Source organism: Hyperoodon ampullatus, assembly GCF_949752795.1.
Source record: "Hyperoodon ampullatus genome assembly, chromosome: 9".
In the NCBI taxonomy this organism is placed as follows: Eukaryota; Metazoa; Chordata; class Mammalia; order Artiodactyla; family Ziphiidae; genus Hyperoodon; species Hyperoodon ampullatus.
This window is the reverse complement of record NC_136922.1, coordinates 21599439-21620170: the sequence shown is the minus strand read 5'-3', so window position 1 is coordinate 21620170 and position 20732 is coordinate 21599439. Positions and strand designations below refer to the sequence as shown.

At 41.9% G+C, this 20732-nt stretch overlaps 1 protein-coding gene across 2 annotated transcripts; it reads left to right on the top strand.

Annotated features, from left to right (window-relative positions):
• Positions 1 to 1855: 1855 nt before the first annotated feature.
• On the top strand, positions 1856 to 11311 carry COA1 (cytochrome c oxidase assembly factor 1; the record flags this gene model as incomplete). 2 transcript variants are annotated; one of them, XM_079711371.1, is made up of 5 exons in its annotated part: positions 1856 to 1940; positions 4025 to 4173; positions 9139 to 9215; positions 10076 to 10177; positions 11282 to 11311. In XM_079711371.1, the coding sequence occupies 4 exons, from the start codon at positions 1856 to 1858 to the stop codon at positions 10173 to 10175; spliced, it is 411 nt and encodes a 136-aa protein (XP_079567497.1). In that variant the 3' UTR covers positions 10176 to 10177; positions 11282 to 11311. The 2 variants fall into 2 exon arrangements, with proteins under 2 accessions (XP_079567497.1, XP_079567496.1); XM_079711370.1 differs by lacking the exon at positions 11282 to 11311 and having other exon boundaries at positions 10076 to 10379.
• Between the last annotated feature and the right edge of the window lie 9421 nt (positions 11312 to 20732).

Genomic DNA, 20732 nt, shown 5'->3' with positions numbered 1-20732 from the left:
CAGCCGTGCGGGCAGCCGTGCGTAACTCCTGCTCGCTGCCCCACCCTGCTGAGCTCTCCTGCGGGTTAAGCAAGGTCTGACTAATGCATTCTTTGGAGATGCTCTGCTCGTTTTCCTTATGAGACTAAATGGCTTTTCCTAGATCACATCACTGCAATTGACTTGACCCTCAACTTTGAGAAATACTCTTACCTACTCTGCAGCACAGCCAAAACTCCCACAGCAGCTGGAGAACATTGATTTGGGGGTTCGGCACCTTTTTCTTAGTTGAACAAAACGGTATATAAGTAAATAATACAGGAATGATCTGAAACTTCACCCTCTTTAATTCGATTTATCTCAACCCTGGATTTGATGATATTTCTGTGTAGAACTGGTCGACTTTAGCCCTGTCAGAGGGGGTGTTTAATGATCAGTTCCCAGAAGGAGTATCCACGAGGAACTTTCTCCAACAGGCCTTCTTCCCTTCAGGACTCACTTCCCTTCAGGTTTCAGAAATGATAGGTAGGCAGTTGTTCTTACTCTCCTATTCTAGAAAGTGGAGAAGCAGATAGTGAGAATGTGTTTACCTTGACTCGAATCAGCCAGTGGAGGCACTAGCGTTATCCCTAGGTCTGCACTGCCCACCCCTGTAGGTCACATCAGAGGCTTTGTTTTCTAAAGAAGCACATACAATCTAAGGTTAAATATGCAAACGGGGACATACATACTTATGGTTATCTTTTCCTTTATATAAACCTGGAATTTCCATCTCTGCCCAAATCTTTTTTTTAATTTTTTACTTTTTTTGAGAAATGTCAGCAAAGAGGGCAGAGGAATTACCTTACCTAGGGTGAGGATGCCCTGGTGCAGCCTGGGTGGTCAGAGCCAACTGGAAGCCCACAGAGAACCTGACTCACAAGCGTATTCTGTTTGGTCTTTTTTTTTTTTTAATTGGCTGTCAACATTGAGAATTCAGGCAATTTTACATAAAAGACCTCTTGAGAGATCGGAAGATCCACCCAGGCTTGGCTCACATGGTGAGGTTAGCTGGAGCCGGGTTGAGGCTGCCTGTCGGCCGAGCCGTGTGTTCCTCGCTTCTCAGGGTCTGCTCATGTATGTGATTTGTCTGGCTGTGCGTGCATGTGAACTGTGACTCATCTAAGCCAGTGTCCTCCTCTGCTTTATGGCCAGGTATCAAACACTTTCCAGAAAGGCCTAGGTGTGAGCGGTGGTTAAAAGGCCACCAGGAAGGAGAATAGTTGGTGCCATCAAGACCCACGTGCTGCTTCTAGTCCCACTTGGCCTTCAGGGGATGGGAGTTTAGGCCGGCTGGGTTGGGTGCCCTGAATTTGCTGAGCTGTCTCCTTCCTCTCCATCTCTTCATTAAGCCTGAAAGTCAGGACCACAGTGTCCTCATCCAGGGGGTGGGACGTTTTTCAAAATATGAAAGAAAGCAGCCAGAGACCGCTCCGGCCCATTCGGAGGCTTACAAGCCCAGCTATTGCAACAAAAGGATAAGCTTCCTGTTTACCAGCCGGCGTGAGACAAAGTGGTTGTACTTCCTGGCCGTGCGGGACTTGGCACACAGGCTGCGTTCTGTCCCTCAGGACAGCAGGGCTGAATGCCGGCTCTGTGCTCAGCCTTCGCCCCCATGGCCTGGGTCCTGGATGCGGGCCACCCTTGGGAGGGCACTTTGGCTTGGGCTCCAGAACCGGCCCTGGCCTTCTGAAAGGGAAGGCGGCCTCGCCCCCTTGCTGGCTTCCTCCTCAGCTTTCCTTTCCCTGTGGGGTCCAATCCAGGCAGCGGCCCTTGGCATGAACCTGAATCTAACCATAAATTCACATCTTTTGTTGTTCAGTCTCTAGGAAGCAGGATGTCAATGCCTCTGGGGAAACAGATCTTTTTTACCAGCGTGGCGGCTAGCGGGGGCTACGCCCTTTTGTACTACCTGATACAGAGTAAGTATCCGATGAAGCGCCCGAGGCAGGGCCGCCTCCTAGTTCTCTTGCCCCCGTTCCTCCATCAAAGGAAATACTTCAGATGCTTTCAGCAGGTTAGAGAAAGAAGGAAAGGACTATTTTTAGAAGCCAGTACGCTGTTCCATTGGCTATAGCTTCCTTCTTATCCTGTAATCCCAGTTTTCCCAGGAGCCACAAGAACAAATCAAAGGAATAGGACCCATTTGCATAAGGAGCCTCAAAAAAGCAAGATGGGCTTCCACTCCAGTGCACATGCAGTAGATCCATGAAGATTTCTGAGATTAGAGAAAGAACAGAGGGAAGGGGGACACCAGATGGTTCACAGGTGTGGAAAACTGGCTCTTTGTCAAGTGTCCTCGGCCTGTTTGCCTTGCCATTCTCTGCTGTTGATTTAGTGGAGGACGGGACCTTGCGCAGCGGACTCTGGCAAGAGCAGAAAATAAAAGCAGTGTCCAGGCTGGCGAAATCCTGGCAGATGCAGCTTCCAGCGTTCTGCACCCAAATTTGAATTTGTAAAGACAGGCGGCGATTATTGTGAGCAGCCTTATTGTGAGCAGCCGAGACATTTAAGGGCATTTCCAGGCTACTGGTTGCGAAGCGGCAGCAGTAGTTTTCTCTAGACTGACTTTCTTTGAAGATCTTTTATGCCCGCCCAGCTTGGCTTCTCACCCTGACTCCACAGCGCTGTTACTTCCTGCCAGGATGTGAGGATCACCCGCAGCCAGGCAAGCGGCCACGGCCCCTCCACCCGTTCTTCCCCACCTTCCTTCAGGGCGAGCCCAGAGGTCTCCGAGTCTGGAGGTGGCCGGAGATGAGCATTCCCAGGGATAATTCAGACCGGAACAACCCAGCAGCCCCTGCCCTCTGCCAAAGGGACGGAGGCAGGACCTGACAGGAATGAGTACACTTAGGGGTCAGGGGCCCGGCAGCCTTTCCCCTGTAGGAGGCCGGGGTTGGCTGACAGCGATAGTCCAGTGGGCTCTGCAGCCAACTCCGGCTCTAGACTAGCTGTGTGGCCTTATGGGGGGCTCTGGCTTCTTCCTGGGCCTCAGTTATCGATGTGATGAGGGGTAATATTAGTGCCTGTGTGCGAGGATGTTGTAAACATTAATCTCACAACTTGTGGGATACTGAGAAATCGCTCAGTGAAGATGAACCGTCTGGAGCCAGCCTCTGCTTCTCCTCAGGGCTGGCACCTCGTTCATGCCTGCAGCATCCCCTCTCCTGGGAAGCAGCGCTGGAGGGGCATTCTCCTTGGCCTCTGCAGGCTCAAGCCGCCTTCCCAGTCCATTACTGTGGTTGGGCCTACAGAGGGAAGTCTGTCTTGTTGCCGAACACAAAACCTTACTTGGGAAGCTCACCGTCCTTTGCTGTCTCCATGGGGCAGCTTGTCCCACCTTACACTTTCAGGGAGGTGCTTCCTGGAGTTCCTAGTAGCCTTTGGGCCAAGGATACCTGAGGCTGAGAGCAGTTGGTAAGCTTTATCTACATGAAATGTTGGCATCCATCTATAAACTTGACAGGTTAGCGTTTTCATGTCCTGTTGCGTGGCCTGAGGGTTTTGTTGTTGTTGTGGTCTATTTTATGCTGGTTTATCGGGACCTTCCTCTTAGTGGAAGGAGCAGTGTTCAGAAGTCAAGGCGTAGATTCTGGCCCCAGCTCTGCCTCGGATTAGCTGTATCACTTTGAGCAAGTCATGGAACCAGAGGACTTAGAACTGAAAGAAAAGTTAGAGGAGATCTGATCAGACCCCTTAGACGAAGAAGAGAGGCAACGAATGAGGTGAGGAAATAAGAGATGAAGAAATTGAGGCACAGAAAGGTGGAGTACCTTGCTCAAGGTCATCTGCCACATCCCTGCAGATGCTGACTTCCTATGTTTTGGTTTTGGAGTCTCTGAAATGGACAGTTCAGAGTAGATGGCCCCTAATGATAATTCCACCCATAAATTTCATGTTTCTGTTGCCATGTTGTACGTGAATTACATCATCTCACTTTCTAGGGAGAGCATACCTGACCAAGTTCAATTAAAAAAAAAAAGTAACCATTTTCTTTCCCCCTTAGAAACTTTTTCCAGGGCTTCCTATTACCAGCTGGCGTTGGAGCATCTGCACAGCCACCCTGAGGCACTGGAAGCTCTGGGCACTCCTCTCAACGTTCACTATCTCCGACTCACCGACAAGTACAACTTCGTGGACATTGCCGATGCAAAGGTAACGTGCTCCCCCTGCGAACTGCAGGCCGGGTGCCTACTGAGCTGAGGAGGGGCTGCTGTCCTCCGGAAGGAGTCTTAGAGGAAGCTGGAGAAAGATGTGGGATGGGAAAACCCACTACGTACAACTGCCGCTAGGCGGTACCTAGCACCGTTTAAAAAAGCATTATGGATTAATTTATTTTCATATAGTTTTTTTCCTTTCTGGGGAATTGATGTGGCACGGAAAGCCCTGTTTGTGCTTAGGTCGCCTTCTTGAAAGGGAGGTTGTAGAGAAATGATCAGTGGTGGTTTGCCAGTATTTCAGCTTTGAACTTGAAATACACCTAAACTCTAGTTTTAAAGCTTATTTACATTGCTTCCATGGAATGCCAGTCCATTTTTTCAGCTGTATCTTATCTTCTTTTATAGTTCAACTGATAAAACTCAACTGAATATAAGAAGTGTTTTTTTCTTCTGTTTAATATGTTTTGAGTTGGAGGAATGATTCTCAGTTGTGTGGGGAATACAGAGATGCAGAGGCTTTCAGGGAGTTTATAGTTTAAAATGCCAGCATAAGACAGGGTGAAGCAGATGCCTTAGTAGAGGCCTAGGAGGGAGAGGTTAGTGGCCTGGGAGGTTGTTGTGATGACAGGGAAGGCCATGCTGAGCAGCTTGTACACGAAGGCACATTGCTGTGCTCCCTGGCAGTGTGTCCTCAGCAGAGGTGCAGCTGCCCAGGGAGGGTGTGGGCAGGGAGAATGGGCTGAGGCGACCAGAGGGCTGTGACATCATCTTGTGAGGTGTGTGCACTTGTGACAAGCAGAAGCCCTGAAATATTTGGAGGACAAGAGTGAGCTGATCTGACCTAGTTTGTTTTTTTTTGTTGTTTTTATTATTTTTAATGGAAATAGTTTTATTAGAGATATTTTCCCCCTAACTACAAAAGCAATTCGTGCTCAAGTATTCTGATAAGGATAATTGATGATTTTTTAAAAAAAGTTAATTGAAGTATAGTGATTCAGTTGTTTGTTCTTGCAGATTATATTACATTATAGGTTATTACAAGATATTGAATATAGTTCCTTGTGCTATACAGTAAATCCTTGTTGCTTATCTATTTTATATATAGTCGTGTGTATCTGTTAATCCCATACTCCTAATTTACCCGTTCCCCTTTGGTAACCATAAATTTGTTTTCTATGTCTGTGAGTAAATAAATTCATTTTTATTATTTTTTAGATTCCACATATAAGTGATATCATATAGTGTTTGTCTTTCTCTGTATGACTTATTTCACTAAGCATAATATTCTCTAGGTCCATCCATGTTGCTGCAAATGGAAATATTTCATTCTTTTTCATAGCTGAGTAATAGTCCATTTTGTGTGTGTGTGTGTGTGTGTATGTATGTGTGTATACATGCCACATCTTCTTAAGCCAGTTGTCTGCTGATGGGCCCTTGGGTTGTTTCCATGTCTTGGCTATTATAAATAGTGCTGCTATGAACATTGGGGTGCATGTATCTGTTTGAATTACAGTTTTTGTTTTTTCCATATATATACCCAGGAGTGGTATTGCTGGATCATATGGTAGCTCTATTTTTAGTTTTTTAAGGAACCTCCACACTGTTCTCCATAGTGGCTGCACCAATTTACATTCCCACCAACAGTGTAGGAGGGTTTGTTTTTCTCCATACCCTTTCTAGCATTTATTATTTGTAGATTTTTTGATGATAGCATTCTGACTGGTGTGATACCTCATTGTGGTTTTCATTTGTATTTCTCTAATAATTAGCAATATTGAGCATCTTTTCATATGCTTGTTGGCCATCTGTAGGTCTTCTTTGGATAAATGTCTATTTAGGTCTTCTGCCCGTTTTTTTGCTATTGAGTTGTATGAGCTGTTTGTATATTTTGGGTATAAACCCCTTGTCGGTTGCATCGCTTGCAAATATTTTCTCCCATTCCATAGGTTATCCTTTTGTTTTGTTGATGGTTTCCTTTGCTGTGTACAGGCTTTTAAGTTTGATTAGGTCCCATTTGTTTATTTTTGCTTTTATTTCTTTTGCCTTGGGAGACTTATCTAAGAAAATATTGCTACAACTTATGTCAAAGAATGTTTTGCCTGTGTTCTCTTCTAGGTAATTTATGGTATCATGTCTTATATTTAGGTCTTTAAATCATTTTGATTTTATTTTTGTATATAGTGTGAGGGAATGTTCTAATATCATTTATTTACATGTAGCTGTCCAGCTTTCCCAGCACCACTTGTTGAAGAGACTGTCTTTTCTCTGTAGTATATTCTTGCCTCCTTTGTTGTAGATTAATTGACCATAGGTGTGTGAGTTTATTTCTGGGCTCTCTATTCTGTTCCATTGATTGATCTTTTTCTTTTGGTGCCAATACCGTGGTGTTTTGAGGCTTTGTAGTATAGCCTGAAGTCTGGAAGTGTTATACCTCCAGCTTTGTTCATTTTTCTCAGGGTTGCTTTGGCAATTCTGGGTCTTTTGTGGTTCCATATAAATTTTAGGATTATTCTAGTTTTGTGAAAAATGTCATGGGTAATTTGATAGGGATTGCACGAAATCTATAGATTGCTTTTGGTAGTATGGTCATTTAAACTATTTTTCCAATCCACGAGTGTGGGATATTTTTTCATTTCCTTGAATCCTCTTCAGTTTCCTTTCTCAGTGTTTTATAGTTGTCAGCATATAGGTGTTTCACCCCCTTGGTTAAGTTTATTCCTAGAGTATTTTATGTTTTTTGAAGCGATTTTAAATGGGACTGTTCTACTTTCTCTTTCTGATATTTCATTATTAGTGTAAAGAAATGCAACAGTTGTCTACAAATTAACCTTGTATCCTGCTACCTTGCTGAATTCATTTATTACTTCTAATAGTTTTTGTGTGGTGGTTTTAGGGTTCTCTATATAGAGTATCAGGTCATCTGCAAATAGTGAGTTTTACCTTTCCTTCCAATTTATATACTTTGTGTGTGTGTCTGATTGCTGTGGCCAAGACTTCCAGTATACTATGTTGAATAGAAGTGGTGAGAGTGAGCAGTCTTGTTCCTGAATTTAGCAGGAAGGCTTTCAGCTTTTTACTGTTGAGTATTATGTTGGCTGTGGGTTTGGCATAAGTGGTCTTTATTATGTTGAGATGTGTTCCCTCTATACCTACTTGGGTGAAAGGTTTTATCATGAATGGTTGTTGAATTTTTATCAACTGCTTTTTCTGCATCTGTTGTGGTGATCATGTGGTTTTTGTTAATGTGTATCACATTTGATTGATTTGTATATGTTCAGCCATCCTTGTGACCCTGGAATGAATCCAACTTGATCATGGTGTATGATCCTTCTTATGTATCATTGGATTCGGTTTGCTAATACTTTGTTGAGTTTTTTTGCATCTATATTCATCAGAGATATTGGCTTGTAATTATCTTTTTTTGGTAGTGTCTTGATTTGGTTTTGGGTGCTGGTGACCTCATAGAATGAATTTGGAGGTGTTCCCGCCTCTTCAGTTTTTTTTAGAATACTTTGGTAGAATTCCCCAGTGAAGCCGTCTGGTCCTGGACTTTGTTTGCAGGGGATTTTTAAATTACAGATTGTTTCACTTGCAGTGATCAGTCTGTTCAATTATCTGTTTCTTCTTGATTCTGTCTTGGCAGACAGTATGTTTCTAGAAACTCGTCCATTTCTTCTGTGTTGTCCAATTTGTTGGCATATAACTTCATAGTATTCTCTTATGATTCTGTATCTCTGTGATAACTGTTGTTATTCCTTCTCTTTCATTTCTTATTTTATCTGGGTCCTCTCTATTTCTTGGTGAGCCTGGCTAGAGGTTTGTTGATTTTATTTATCTTTTCAAAAAACCAGCTCTTGGTTATACTGATCTTTTCTGTTGTTTTTTTGATCTATTTATTTCCTCTCTGATCTTTATTATTTCCTTTCTTCTGCTGACTTTGACTCCTTTAGGTGGTAGGTTAGATTATTTGAGATTTTTATTTCTTGAGGAGGGTGTGTATTGCTATCAGCTCTCCTTTTAGAACTGCTTTATGGTCCAGGTCAGAGTATGGACCAATTTGCTAGAAATAGTTCCCCCTTTTATTAAACAGTGGACTTTTTTTTGTTTTTTGGGTTTTTTTTTCCTATTATGAAAGTTTCAAACATACAGAAAATATCAAAGAATTTATGCTGTGGAACCCATATATCTGCTACCTGGATTCTGTAACTAATATTTTGCTCAGTGTGCTTTATCCCATACCTGTTTGTCTAGCTCTACCTTATTTGTTCTTGAACCTGTCTTATTCTTATTATTTTCAAATATCCATACACTTCACCTTTAAATACATAAGCCATATATATCATTAACTAGAGCTTAATATATATTTTTTGAGGTAAAATTTACATTCTGTGAAAGGTGCACGTCTAACTGTCCTGATGAATTTTAACAAATGCATCCACCTGTGCAACTCAAGCCCCTACCTATGTGTAGACTGTTCCCTCACCTGAGAGCTGCCTCATGCTCTTCCCAGTTGGTCCTCTCACATCCCCACAGCTCCAGCAGAGGCACTTTCTGACATTTTTTTCCCAACCTAGTTTGGTCTAAGACATGGAATCATGCATTATATACTCTTGGGTAAGGCTCTTTCACTCTGCATGTTTCTGACCTTCATCCATGTTGTTGCACATATTGGTAGTTCTTTTTTAACCGTGGATTTTAAAATAATCATTGCAAGTACTCAGAGCATTGAGTTTGGCACATAAGGTCTCCTTGCCAGATAGAAGCACTGCCACTGACCTCACTAGGCCATCCAAAGAGGGGCAGGGCATTTGAAGGGAGCCAGATGGAAAATAAGGTGAATTCTTCAGCTAGGCTCAAGTTCGAAAACAACCAGGTTCTGTGGATAATCACTGGATTTCATAGGTTCTCTCTTGAGAGGACAGCACTATATACACTTACCTCTCTCATTTTATACCCCCAGTTGAAGATTCCTGTCTCTGGACCCAAGTCAGAGGGCTATCTCTATGTCAGCTCGTCCAGAGATGCCCCCTTTACGAGGTATGATGGGAAAGTGGGTGGGAATCCAGTGGCAGGAGCAGAACCTTCTGATGGAAACGATTTCCATTTTCAATTTAGTTACATGATTATATGATTGTGGCAGTAAGGATTAGTTTCTCAAAGCTTGAGAAGTTTCACAGCTTGGACAGCATGCCACTACTTGGGCCCTTAAGCTCAGTCCAGACATTTTATCCAGTGCACGCTACTGAATTTGAACAACTTTACAGTTGTAGTGGTCTAGGTCTGCCATAACTTGATGCTTTGTCACAGCTTCCAACACGGCTGCCTCCGTTGTTACAAATGAATAAAGGCATGGGTTCCTGTTCCAGAATTATTCGTCACATTCTTTAAATAAGCTCTCTACCCCATTAATTGGATTTTCTTGTCTGGTTGCCAGTAGCTACACTCACTCGCTTCCCCCACGGGAAGCCTCTCTTAGAGATTTTTGCTGTTTAGCCAGGATGTGTTTTAATTCTCAAGGACAAAGGGAGCAGGCAGCCCCTGCCTGGCTCCCCTGGATTCACTGCCCCCTGAGCCTGGGATTAGTGGAGGAGCTGGCCGGCTTCCAGCCAGGAGCTGAAGGTCGGGGGTGGGGGGGATCAGGAAATGGGGAGGAGCGAGCTGCTCCTTCTTTTCCCTGGTGCCAGCCATTCATTGTTAAAACTTGCCTTCATGGTGATGCTGGGTAAATAACGTGAGCCTGGAACAGAAGGTTAAAACGTTAACATACTGCTAACAACATAAAACAGTGTTTAAAAAACTTAAGACATTCCTAACAACTGCTTTTTTCCTTTTAAACCATGTCTGTCTTTTGCCTCAGTGTTTTGTTGATTAGAGACTATACTTTTGGTTTCTCTCAGGTGGAACCTTCAGGAGGTCGTCTTAGAGCTCAAGGATGGCCAGCAGATTCCCCTGTTCAAGCCCAGTGGGGAGAACAGCAACGAGCTGAAAAAGGAGTGAAGGTGATCAAAGACCAGCCCCTCCTAGCCCGGCCTCCCTCCTCACCAGGTGCGCCCCCATGGCTGCAGGCCAGCCCCCAGGTCGGGCTGGCTGCACGTGCGGGCATACAGTGATCTCAGGGTCAGTCTAATTTGACCAGTGACCCTTGCTGAAGTTTTTAATTTCATCAGAAAGTTACTATAATTTATAAGAATTAATTTGAAAGTTCTCTGTATAGAAGCAAAACACAGAATAAAAGGAATCAGTATTAATAATGTTGATTTCTCATCTCTTTTCCTCTTCTTCCCCCTACCCCAGCTTTCAGCCCTATCAATGAGAAGGTTTTCTGGTACCAAAAAGGGTTTTAATTGTTAACCGCAGAATGCCGAGGGAGAACAAGCACTTCTGTTTAGTCGTTCTATGTTAAGTAGCTTGTGGATGTATCTAAAGCACTTGGAAATTATTAATTTTTGCTTCATTGTTGTTTTTATTTTCTTGTTTTAGTCACCAACTGTCTGCCTGACTGAAGATTTACAAAATAACTGCTTTAATCCAAACATTTTGAAAGCTTAAAGTATTTATATGTACAGAAGCACATGTGAAACATAGGAAAGTTAGTTTAAAGCTAACAGGCCCTTACACATCTTCTTTCCACAAAACTTAACCATATAGTAGAGAATCTTACCTGTAGGTTTCATCTTCCTTCCCTCTGAGCACCAGAGCCTAAAAACCCCAGAAATCTGCCACCTTTGCTTTGAAAAGGCCAATTTAACCCCCTCAGTAAAGGACATTCATGAACTCCTTTACTGTATTCTTAATATTCATTGGAGGGGAGCCTCTCAGAAAAGATTAAGCTTAAATATGCCAGTACAGAGTACAAGGCCTTTCGTCGTTAGAAGTTATTTCCGTTCTGTAATTTCTTTCTTTAAAAAATATGCTCTTTGAATAGATCATGAAGTGAAAAAGACTTTCTTTCCCTGAGAGCTTTTGTTGATAAATATTACAATCTGTAGTCTTTTTTGTGCTGCTTTATTCTTTAACCATTATGTACCGTTCTGTTGTATACATGTCACTTTATATAGTGCCTCATACCTGACTGTTCTATAACAGCTTTTACTTACTTTCAGTGTTTGCTGGATTTTTTCTTGCTATGGCCAAGCCACAGAAAACCAGGGCCTGAGTGGACCATCTGTTCTGAAGTAAAAGCAAGTAACAGTTTTTGTGTACAATTTGTATGAAGAGGCTTTCCTAACCCAACTGACAGGAAGTAGTATGTAGTGAAAAGATCCTTGATTTCTGTTTGAAAGTCACCATCTTGGGTATTTTTTCCAGTTAAGCCTATTTCCATGTACTTCTTAATGCCTTTATGGTTGATTGTGAACAGGCTGGAACCCAGTCCTTGCAATAGACATTGTCCTTTCTTTTCTTGAAGCAATGCTGTATACCTGCAGCCCACTACTTCCTGTGTGTCCAGTAATCACTGTGATTCAGCCATGGACTCCCAGTAATGACCTGGAAGACATCTTGGATGATGCACATCATCAGAGGCAAAGGAGACTTCTCACTGTTTGAGCAAGTGTTCCCAGCACACCCCATAGAGTCAGCCCAGCGGTGACTGGAGAAAGGGCTTCACTAGAATTGTAAGAATTACAGATTTATGAAGACTGCAGCAGAGCGATTACAGCCAACACATGGCAGTAGGACTCCCACGTGCCTTCACTCAGATGCTGTATCGTCTCTGCTCACAAGCGGCTTACCTAATACTGGACTAGAAGAGTTCCAAGCAGCGGTGCTAAAACGAGGTAGGAGAGAGACCGATGAGGAGGAATCCAGGAGGCCAGTCAGGTCACTCCTCCCTCTTGGTGGGCTGGTGACCTCATGGGCTTTGAGATCTAAGATTTCAGACGTGATGGAGGCTGCCTTGCAAATAGAAAAAACGGGCCTCAGCAGGGGAGGTGTGAGCTATGCTCCAGAAAGAAGATCTGCCATTTGGCCAGTGTATAGGTTAGCTGAAGATACAGTAAAAGCAAGCCCTGGACAGGTGAGGGACCAGAGCGTGAATGCCAGCATTAGCATTTTGCATTGAGCTTGTAGCCATCAGGTTCTGGAGTAAGTATATGATTCTACTGTTAAGGAAGGTTTAAGAGACTGTGCTGAATTATACTGACAAGACCTGTACGACTTTCAAATAAATCAGATTTTACTGTCATTTATCCCATTTTTTGAGATTTGGCTTCCCCCTGCTTCTCTTCCTTCCAACCGTTCCCCATTCACCAATCCAGGGGTTTAGTAATACCTGATGAGACAGGTTCTACTGCTCCCAGTCTTGGTGAAATTGCATTCAGCAAAGATGAAGCTAAACTGAATGACACCCACCTGAAGCAGCCAGCACTGCACCAATGGTGGCCTCTGGCACAGCAGGAAGGCCAGGGCGATGCTCCGTTGACAGCGGCTCCACAGGGCTTTCTGAAGGCTGCTCGACTCTGCTGTTTTCAGTTTGTCCGTGTGAAAACTATGAATAAATACTTACCAATCGCTGGTCTTACAGGCGAGGCAGTGTTTATACTGCTTGTTGGGAGGCTTGGGCAAAAGACGCTGTATCCACAGGAGGCCCTGTGATGGGGTTGGGGGGCGTTCAAGGAGGAGGTGAGAGGGTGATGATGGGAAAAGCCTCTCCTCCTCGGTAACCTGTCCACCATCCAGGCTGGTCTTTCCACCGACTTCAGCAGTTGCTCAGTTCAAAGTGCTGTCAGGAATGTGTACAGAAAAACTGACATTTTACCATCCAGGGTTCAAAAGTGGGAGTTGAAAATATTAGAAACATGCCTCCATATCATAGATCACATTTCATTTAATAATGAACAGCATTTAATATACCATTAGAAGTAGTAATGGACAGCAGACAATATTTAAAATAGCAAAAAGCAAACCAAAACAAACTACTTAGAAAAAAGTGAGCAAGAAATCTGCAAAACTTATATGAGAGGTGCTAAAACACACTACTGAAAGGTACAAATGTAGAACTGGACAAAGGGAAAGACACACCATGTTCTTGGATGGCAAGATTCTTCATCATAAAGATGTCAGTTCTCCCTGAGTTAAATTTAATGTGATACCAGGGATTTTTAAAAGTTAGACAAGCTAATTAATTATAAATTCCTTTGGAAGAAGAAATAAGCAAAGATCGCTAGGAAATCCCTGCAAAGGAAGAGTAAGGAGGGGGGCTAGTCTTACAGACATTAAAACATATTTGAAAATAAAATAATGAAGTGCTGGCACATTAAGAGACAATGCAATGAAAATATAGACGTGCATATGGAAATCTGGTTATGGTAAAGCAGCATCTAAATCAGGGAGGGAGAGGAAGACATTTGAAAAGTGATGTTGGAACAACCTGATAGCCATATGCAGAAAGATGAAATTGGATCCACTGCTCACCATACGTTCCAATTGGATCAAAAGATCTAAATGTAAAAATGAAACCATCTAAGCACTAGCAGAAAAATATGGGTGAATTCTTTTATAACCCAGAAGTGGAGAAACCTAACCATGATTCGTTACAGAATAAGGAAAATTGACTGTATAAAAACAAACTTCTGCATGTCTAAAAATACCAAAAGCAAAGCAAAAAGCAAATGATAAATGGGAAAATATTTACAATTTAAATCACAGAAGTTAATATCCCTAATTTCTAAAGAGTGAAAGTTGAGAAAACAGTAACCCAATAGAAAAATGGGCAAAAGATATTATGTATTCACAGAAAAGAAATGCAAGTGACTCAAACACATTAAAAAAAAAGGGTCAACTTCACTCTTAAAAAGAATATAAATTCAAACTATAGAAAGATAGCATTTTTCTTCTAGCAAATTGGCAATAATCCCTAAATTTGAGAACCTATTTTCTCAAAAGGCTGTGGGGAAATAAGCATTTTTAAATTGCTGGTGTAAAGACAAAATGAAACAACACCTGTGGAAGGGAATTTGACAATATCTAGAAAAATGTCACATACACTTACCATTCTATGCAGCAATCCCACATCTAAGATTTTATCCCAAAGTACGCTGGCAAAAAATACAAAATGCCATTTATGTAAGATTATTTAATGTAACACTATTTGTAACAAAAAACTGTAAACAACCCAGATACAACCTAAGTATCCATCGATAGAGAATGGGTTAAATAAACTTTGACTTCCATACAGTTGAGGAGTCTGTACTTGTGAAAAGGAATTTTATATATGCATGTGTATATGTATGCATGTGTTAGCTTCTACTTTCAAGAAGAAACAACGGAAGAGTAACTAAAATCAATACAAGTAGTTACCTTTGGGGAAGTAAACAAATGGCCAGGGGATGTAAGTAGGAAACAGGGATGGAAACTGTACTTTCCTGAATGTACCTTGTTTTACACTTTTGACTTTGAAATCATGCTATTTTGTTTTTACATAATTTAAAAATAAAATCACAAAGAAAAAAATCTTTAAAATACTTCTTAAAATATTGAAACAAATGAACAATATAGAGAAGAAATATTTCAAGTGACTTTCAAACAGTTCTGACTCAACATCCTTGGTGGGATATATCCTCATGGTAAAAAGGAACCTCAAGAAATTTTAAACTACATTCAGTGGTCTAGTGTTAGCACCCACGTGCGTGCGTGCGCACACACACACACCACACACACACACACTCACTCACTGGAGACTTCCTCCTTTCCATACTTGTCACTCCTTCTCCAACAGAGAGAGAAACCTGGCTCTCATAATCCGAGGTGTATTTACTAAATTGCTTAAATCTCAAATACACAGAATGGAGTTCTCCTACTGTCAACTGTAAAAAGCAAAAACCCCCAGGAGGGACAAGATGGAGTAGACACACGTTTCCCTATTCTTCCCACTAAGCACAGCTAAAACCCTAGACATTTATCAAATAAACACACTGAAAAATGAAAAGAAGGCAGGTTGGCTAAGGACCTTGGGACCCAAGTGATAACAGCAGTGAGTTCCCTGGGCTTTCTTTTGCCTCATATGTCCCACACTAGGTGCTGGTGAAACCAGCAGCCTAGAAACACCAATGGCTGCGACAACAAAAGCCAAGAAAAGCCTGCTTTCTCAAGCTAAAGAACTTTCACACAGTAATCGCCCTATTCTGGTCAGACACCATGGAAAAAAACATGGCCCCAACCCTACCCTAGCCTGTCAACAAAGGCCAGGTGGAGAGCCGAGACCTGCTCCCCTTACTCAGCTAGAACGAGGCCTTCCCCGCCCGCCCCTCTGGCCCCCGTCCTCTGTGGGGTGTGGTGGCGGAGAAGGCCCAGGGGAGCTACACCCTCCTTTCCTGCCCACTGATACTCCCACCCCCCGCGGCATCAGTGGAGCCCCTATTCTTCAGTGGGAAGCCGTAAGGAGGTACCCCTCCCCCTGCCTGGGTGTCAAAAGAGGCCAAGTGGTGAACCTGGACCTTCACCCCAACTGGCAGCAGTGAGGAGGCAGTGTACATACCCCCGCTTCACCCACCAGTATGGCGGTGTCAGAAAAGGCCTGCTTTTAAAACAGAAGATTTAGACAAGATCCAGAGTCCCGCGACGTAAAACCAGATGTCCGGTATACAATAGAAAACCACCAAGAACCAGGAAAATCTCAACTTGAAAAGAAGGAAAGAATCAGGAACTCGAAGATAAAATAGAAATTACCCAATCTGAGCAGAGAGAACAGACTGACAATAATACCTGTGGTTCTATAACAAAAAAATCTAGCATTCATGTCATCGGAGTCCCAGGAGAAGAGAAAGGTGGGGCTGAAAAAAGCATTTGAAAGAATGAACGTCTGAAAAGTTTCCAAATTTGGCAAAAGACATAAATCTATATATTTAAGAAGCCGAGTGGAACCCAAACAGCATAAACCTAAAGAAATCTATGATAAGACAAACTTCTGAAAACTAAAGGCAAAGAAAAAAGCTTGAAAGCAGCAAGACAGAAATACCACCTTACCTATAGGGGAAAGATAATTCAGATGATAGCTGTCTCCTCATAAACCATGGAGGCCAGGAAAATGGCACAAAATTTTTCAAGTTCTAAAAGAACTGTCAACTCTGAATTCTGCAGCTAATAAAATTATTCTTCAGGAACAAAGGAAAAATAAAGACTTTCCAGATGATAGAAGACAAAAAGAATTTGCTTGAATAGACCTCCCTTAAAAGAATGACAAAAGGAAGTTCTTGAAACAGAAAATGTTTAGAAAAAAAAGTCTTGGAACATCAGGAAGGAGGAACAGTGGAAAGAGCAGAAACGTGGGTAAATATGATGGACTTTCCTTCTCCTCTTGAGTTATCTCAGGAATCGTTTGGTGGTGGAAACAAAACGTATAACATTGTCTGATGTACTATTTACCTGAACTGCTAAAATGTTGACATCAACCCATCTTTGTTGCTATGAAATAGTTCTGTATCTAAATTGTGGTTACAGGAAACTACATGTGATAGAACGGCACAGAACTATACACACGCACTGCTTGGATGTCAGTCTCCTGGTTTTAGTACTGTACTACAACTACATAAGATGTGTCTGTACTACTATCTTTCCAACTCCTTTTAAGTCTAAAAACTTTGTATTTTGAAATAATTGTTAAGGTGTAGGACAAGGACACTGAATATGTTGCTTTGAAAGGGGCAAAGATGAGGTGATAATCCTTCCCTCCTGAATAATCTCCAGCTCTCTGAGGATTAAACATCTCTCTTCCTAAATATCTTTTTTTTTTCTTCTAGGTACATTTCTCTCACAAGTTATTAGAAAACTGGTCACTTTACAATAATGGAGATAACCAAGAGATACTAATTTTCATGAAAACCGATCAGTGTATTGAAACTGAGAACATTTTTATGTAAAAATGTTGTTATACTATTGCTGATGACATATTTAGTAAAAATAGTTTAGTTTTAGTAGATAAAACTCACTTGTTTTAATAAAAACTGTAAGAATGAATGCAAAGTCCTAAGATTATTCTGCCATGTAAAATGAACTGCTCCCCCAAGAACTGTGTCAGTACTGGTTTGAAATAGGAAATATCTCCTATTTAAAATATGTTTAGATTACAATAGCCTGGCAGGGGGGTTGGCAAACTTATACTGTAAAGGGCCAGAGAGTAACTATTTTAGGCTGATTAGGCCATAAGATCTCTGTTGCAACTACTCAACCCTGCAGGTTTTCCCATGAAAGCAGCTGTAGACAAATGTAAATGAACAGGCTGTGTTCCAAGAAAGCTTCATTTACCAAACATGCCACAAAGGCATAATGTGCTGACCTCTGTACCAGCCTAATCTCAGGTTACCTAGCCAGTCATTAACAAAAATTCATCCAGTCATTAACAAAATTCATCCAGTCATTAACAAAAATTCATCCACAGTCAAGCTACACAAAAATAATTTTAAAAAATGATTGTTTATGGACATTAATATGTAGCCAAAGGTAGACTCCACTGAGGTAAAAGCCCTGGAAAGCTCAACGATTCTACCCTCTGTTTTGCCAGCAGCTGTTAAGATCCTGGGCAAACCCTCTGAGATTCTATTACCTCCTCTCTACTTTGAGAGAATTAGAGGAGGGTATGTTATTCCTTCCCAATCTTGTTACCATGAATTTCAATTCAGCAGACTTACTTCCACTCTTACCAACAAAACTTTAGGCCGAGACTTTAAATGAAGAGTTTCAAAAGAAAAGTACACTCATTTTTATTTGAATAATTTATAACATAGGTCTGATTAAGCACAGTGAGCTAAAACTGACCACTGGAGGATTTGGAGTATCAGAAACCAAAACTGAAAAACAGAGCATCCAAATCAATAGCATCAAATAACAAAATACACAGGGATAAAGTTCGCAAAGGATGTACAAGGACTCTACACTGAAAAATATAACACAATGCTGAGAAAAATTAAAATGAAATAAACGAACGGGAATACACACTATGTTCATAGACTGGAAGAACTGTTAAAAAGTCAAATTGATAGATTAGATGAATCTCAAACAAAATCCCATGAGGCTTTTTTAGGGGGTGATTTTGGTAAAAGTTGACAAACCAACACTAAAATTTCTTCAGAAATGCCAAGGACCTAGAATAAACAACAATCTCAAAAATGAAGGAATTGGAAGTCCTACTGTACTTGACATCAGGACTTACAAAGCTCTGACAAAAGAAGCAAATAAATGAATGAACCAGAAGAGCGTGCAGAAGTAGATCCGCAGACACGGTCAGATGAGTTTAGGCAAGGACAGCAAAACAATTCAGTGGGGAAAAGAAAACCTGTCTGACAAATGGTGCTGGAACAACTACATACTCATACGGAAAACAAGGACACTGGACCCCTACCTAACACCAAAGGGGACAAAAGTGTAAAGTGGATCGCAGGCCTGAACATAAAAGTTCAAACTATAAAGATTAAAAAAAATCTTCATGACTTTGGGGTAGGTAAGGACTTCTTAAAGAGGGTACAGAAAGTATTAACCATAAAACAAAAATTGATGAATTGGGGCTTCCCTGGTGGCGCAGTGGTTGAGAGTCCGCCTGCTGATGCAGGGGCACGGGTTCGTGCCCCGGTCCGGGAAGATCCCACGTGCCACGGAGCGGCTGGGCCCGTGAGCCCTGGCCGCTGAGCCTGCACGTCCGGAGCCTGTGCTCTGCAACGGGAGAGGCCACAACAGTGAGAGGCCCGCGTATCGCAAAAAAAAAAAAAAAAAAAAAAAAAAAATGATGAATTGGACTTCATCGAAATTACAGCTACCTTCTCATCAAAAGACACTGTTGAGAAAACAGACAACCCACAGTCGGAAAAAAATATTTTTAACATGTAAATCCTATAAAGGACTTGTATCCAGAATATATAAAAGATTATCACAACTCACTATCCAATTAATAAAAAGGGAGAAAAAGGACACAAAAATGGTTCAACAAACACATGAAATAGTGTTTGTTCCTCATTAGTCATCAGGGAATAGCAAATTAAACCACCTTGTGATACCACCACATACTCATGAGAGTGGCTAAAATAAAAAACGGTGGCCAGCACTAAATGTGAAGCAATGAGAACTCTCATATATTGCTGGCAGGAATGGTAAACGGTATAATCACTTTAGAAACGGTTGGGCACTTTCTTAAAAAGTTACATATCCATTTATCCCGTGGCCTAGAAATTCTACTCCTATTTAATCTAAGAGAAATGAAAACGTGTCCACAAAAAATCCCTGGACAAGAATATCTGAACTTCCCTGGTGGCGCAGTGGTTAAGAATCTGCCTGCCAATGCAGGGGACACGGGTCCAAGCCCTGGTCCGGGAAGATCCCACATGCCGTGGAACAGCTAAGCCCGTGCGCCACAACTACTGAGCCTGCGCAGCACAACTACTGAAGCCTGCATGCTCTAGGGCCCGCATGCCGCAACTACTGAGCCTGTGCTCCGAAAGCTCCGCAACAAGAGAAGCCACTGCAATGAGAAGGCCGCGCACCGTAACGAAGAGTAGTCCCCGCTTGCCGCAACTAGAGAAAAGCCCGCATGCAGCAGCAGCAATGAACACCCAATGCAGCCAAAAAAAAAAAAAAACACCAAACAAACACAACAGAAAAAAGAATATCTATAGCAGCTTTATTCATAAGAGACAAAACCTGCAACAGCCCTGGGGTCCATGAACAGAGATATGGTTTTACATAAACTGGTGTGTTCAAACAGCACCACATGGCAACAACAAGGAACACACTGCTGATACAAGCACCAATATGTATGAGTCTCAAAATCAGGCTGAGTGAAAGCCACAGCAGGGTGGACGTGCCATGTAATTCCCTCTATATGAATACGTGCATTTGTCAAGCTCGAGAGAGGCTGGTACAGATTTAGAGCTGTACACTTCATTACTTGTAAATTATATCCCCTCTGACAATAAAACAATAGTTCGCAATTAAGGCTCTTGAGGTTAACGTTTTTAATCCAGCTCTTTTAATTCTGTAACAAATTGAAGGTCCTAAGTGCTAAATGATCTTGAACAATAGTATTTTTAATTTTATCAGTCTAATTCAAATTTCTCCAAGTGTGAGCTTAAGATGTATTTAGGATTTGTTTCTTGGTACCTTGAGATGATCCATGTCGGTGGCAGGGAGCGATGTTGCTCAGACCTCCATGGACGGAGCCGCACAGCATTCACCTCGTGTCCAACGGTCTCTAAGCGACCTCTTCTCTCCTACACTTTCTTCCAAACTGAGGTCTGTTGGAAAAGTTTAAGATACACCACAGTTAGCATCTGACCTGCCTCTGTAACTACGAGAGAAAGCCATATTCTCCTACTTTTCATGTGAAAACAACAAAATGAAACATTAAAACACAATTTCCCAGTTGACTAAAACCACTTACACTTTGCATATTTCATAAACAACTTCTCAAGCTAAAATATTATAACGTTGAATTTTATTATAATTAAAACTGGAGTTCTAAATTGCATGGATATGAATAGTTTAGTCCATTGTAAACAAGTGAAAAGAAAAATTAACAGAGCTAGTTGGTTAGTAATTAACAAAGATTTGGTCCAATACTGTGCAGACTCT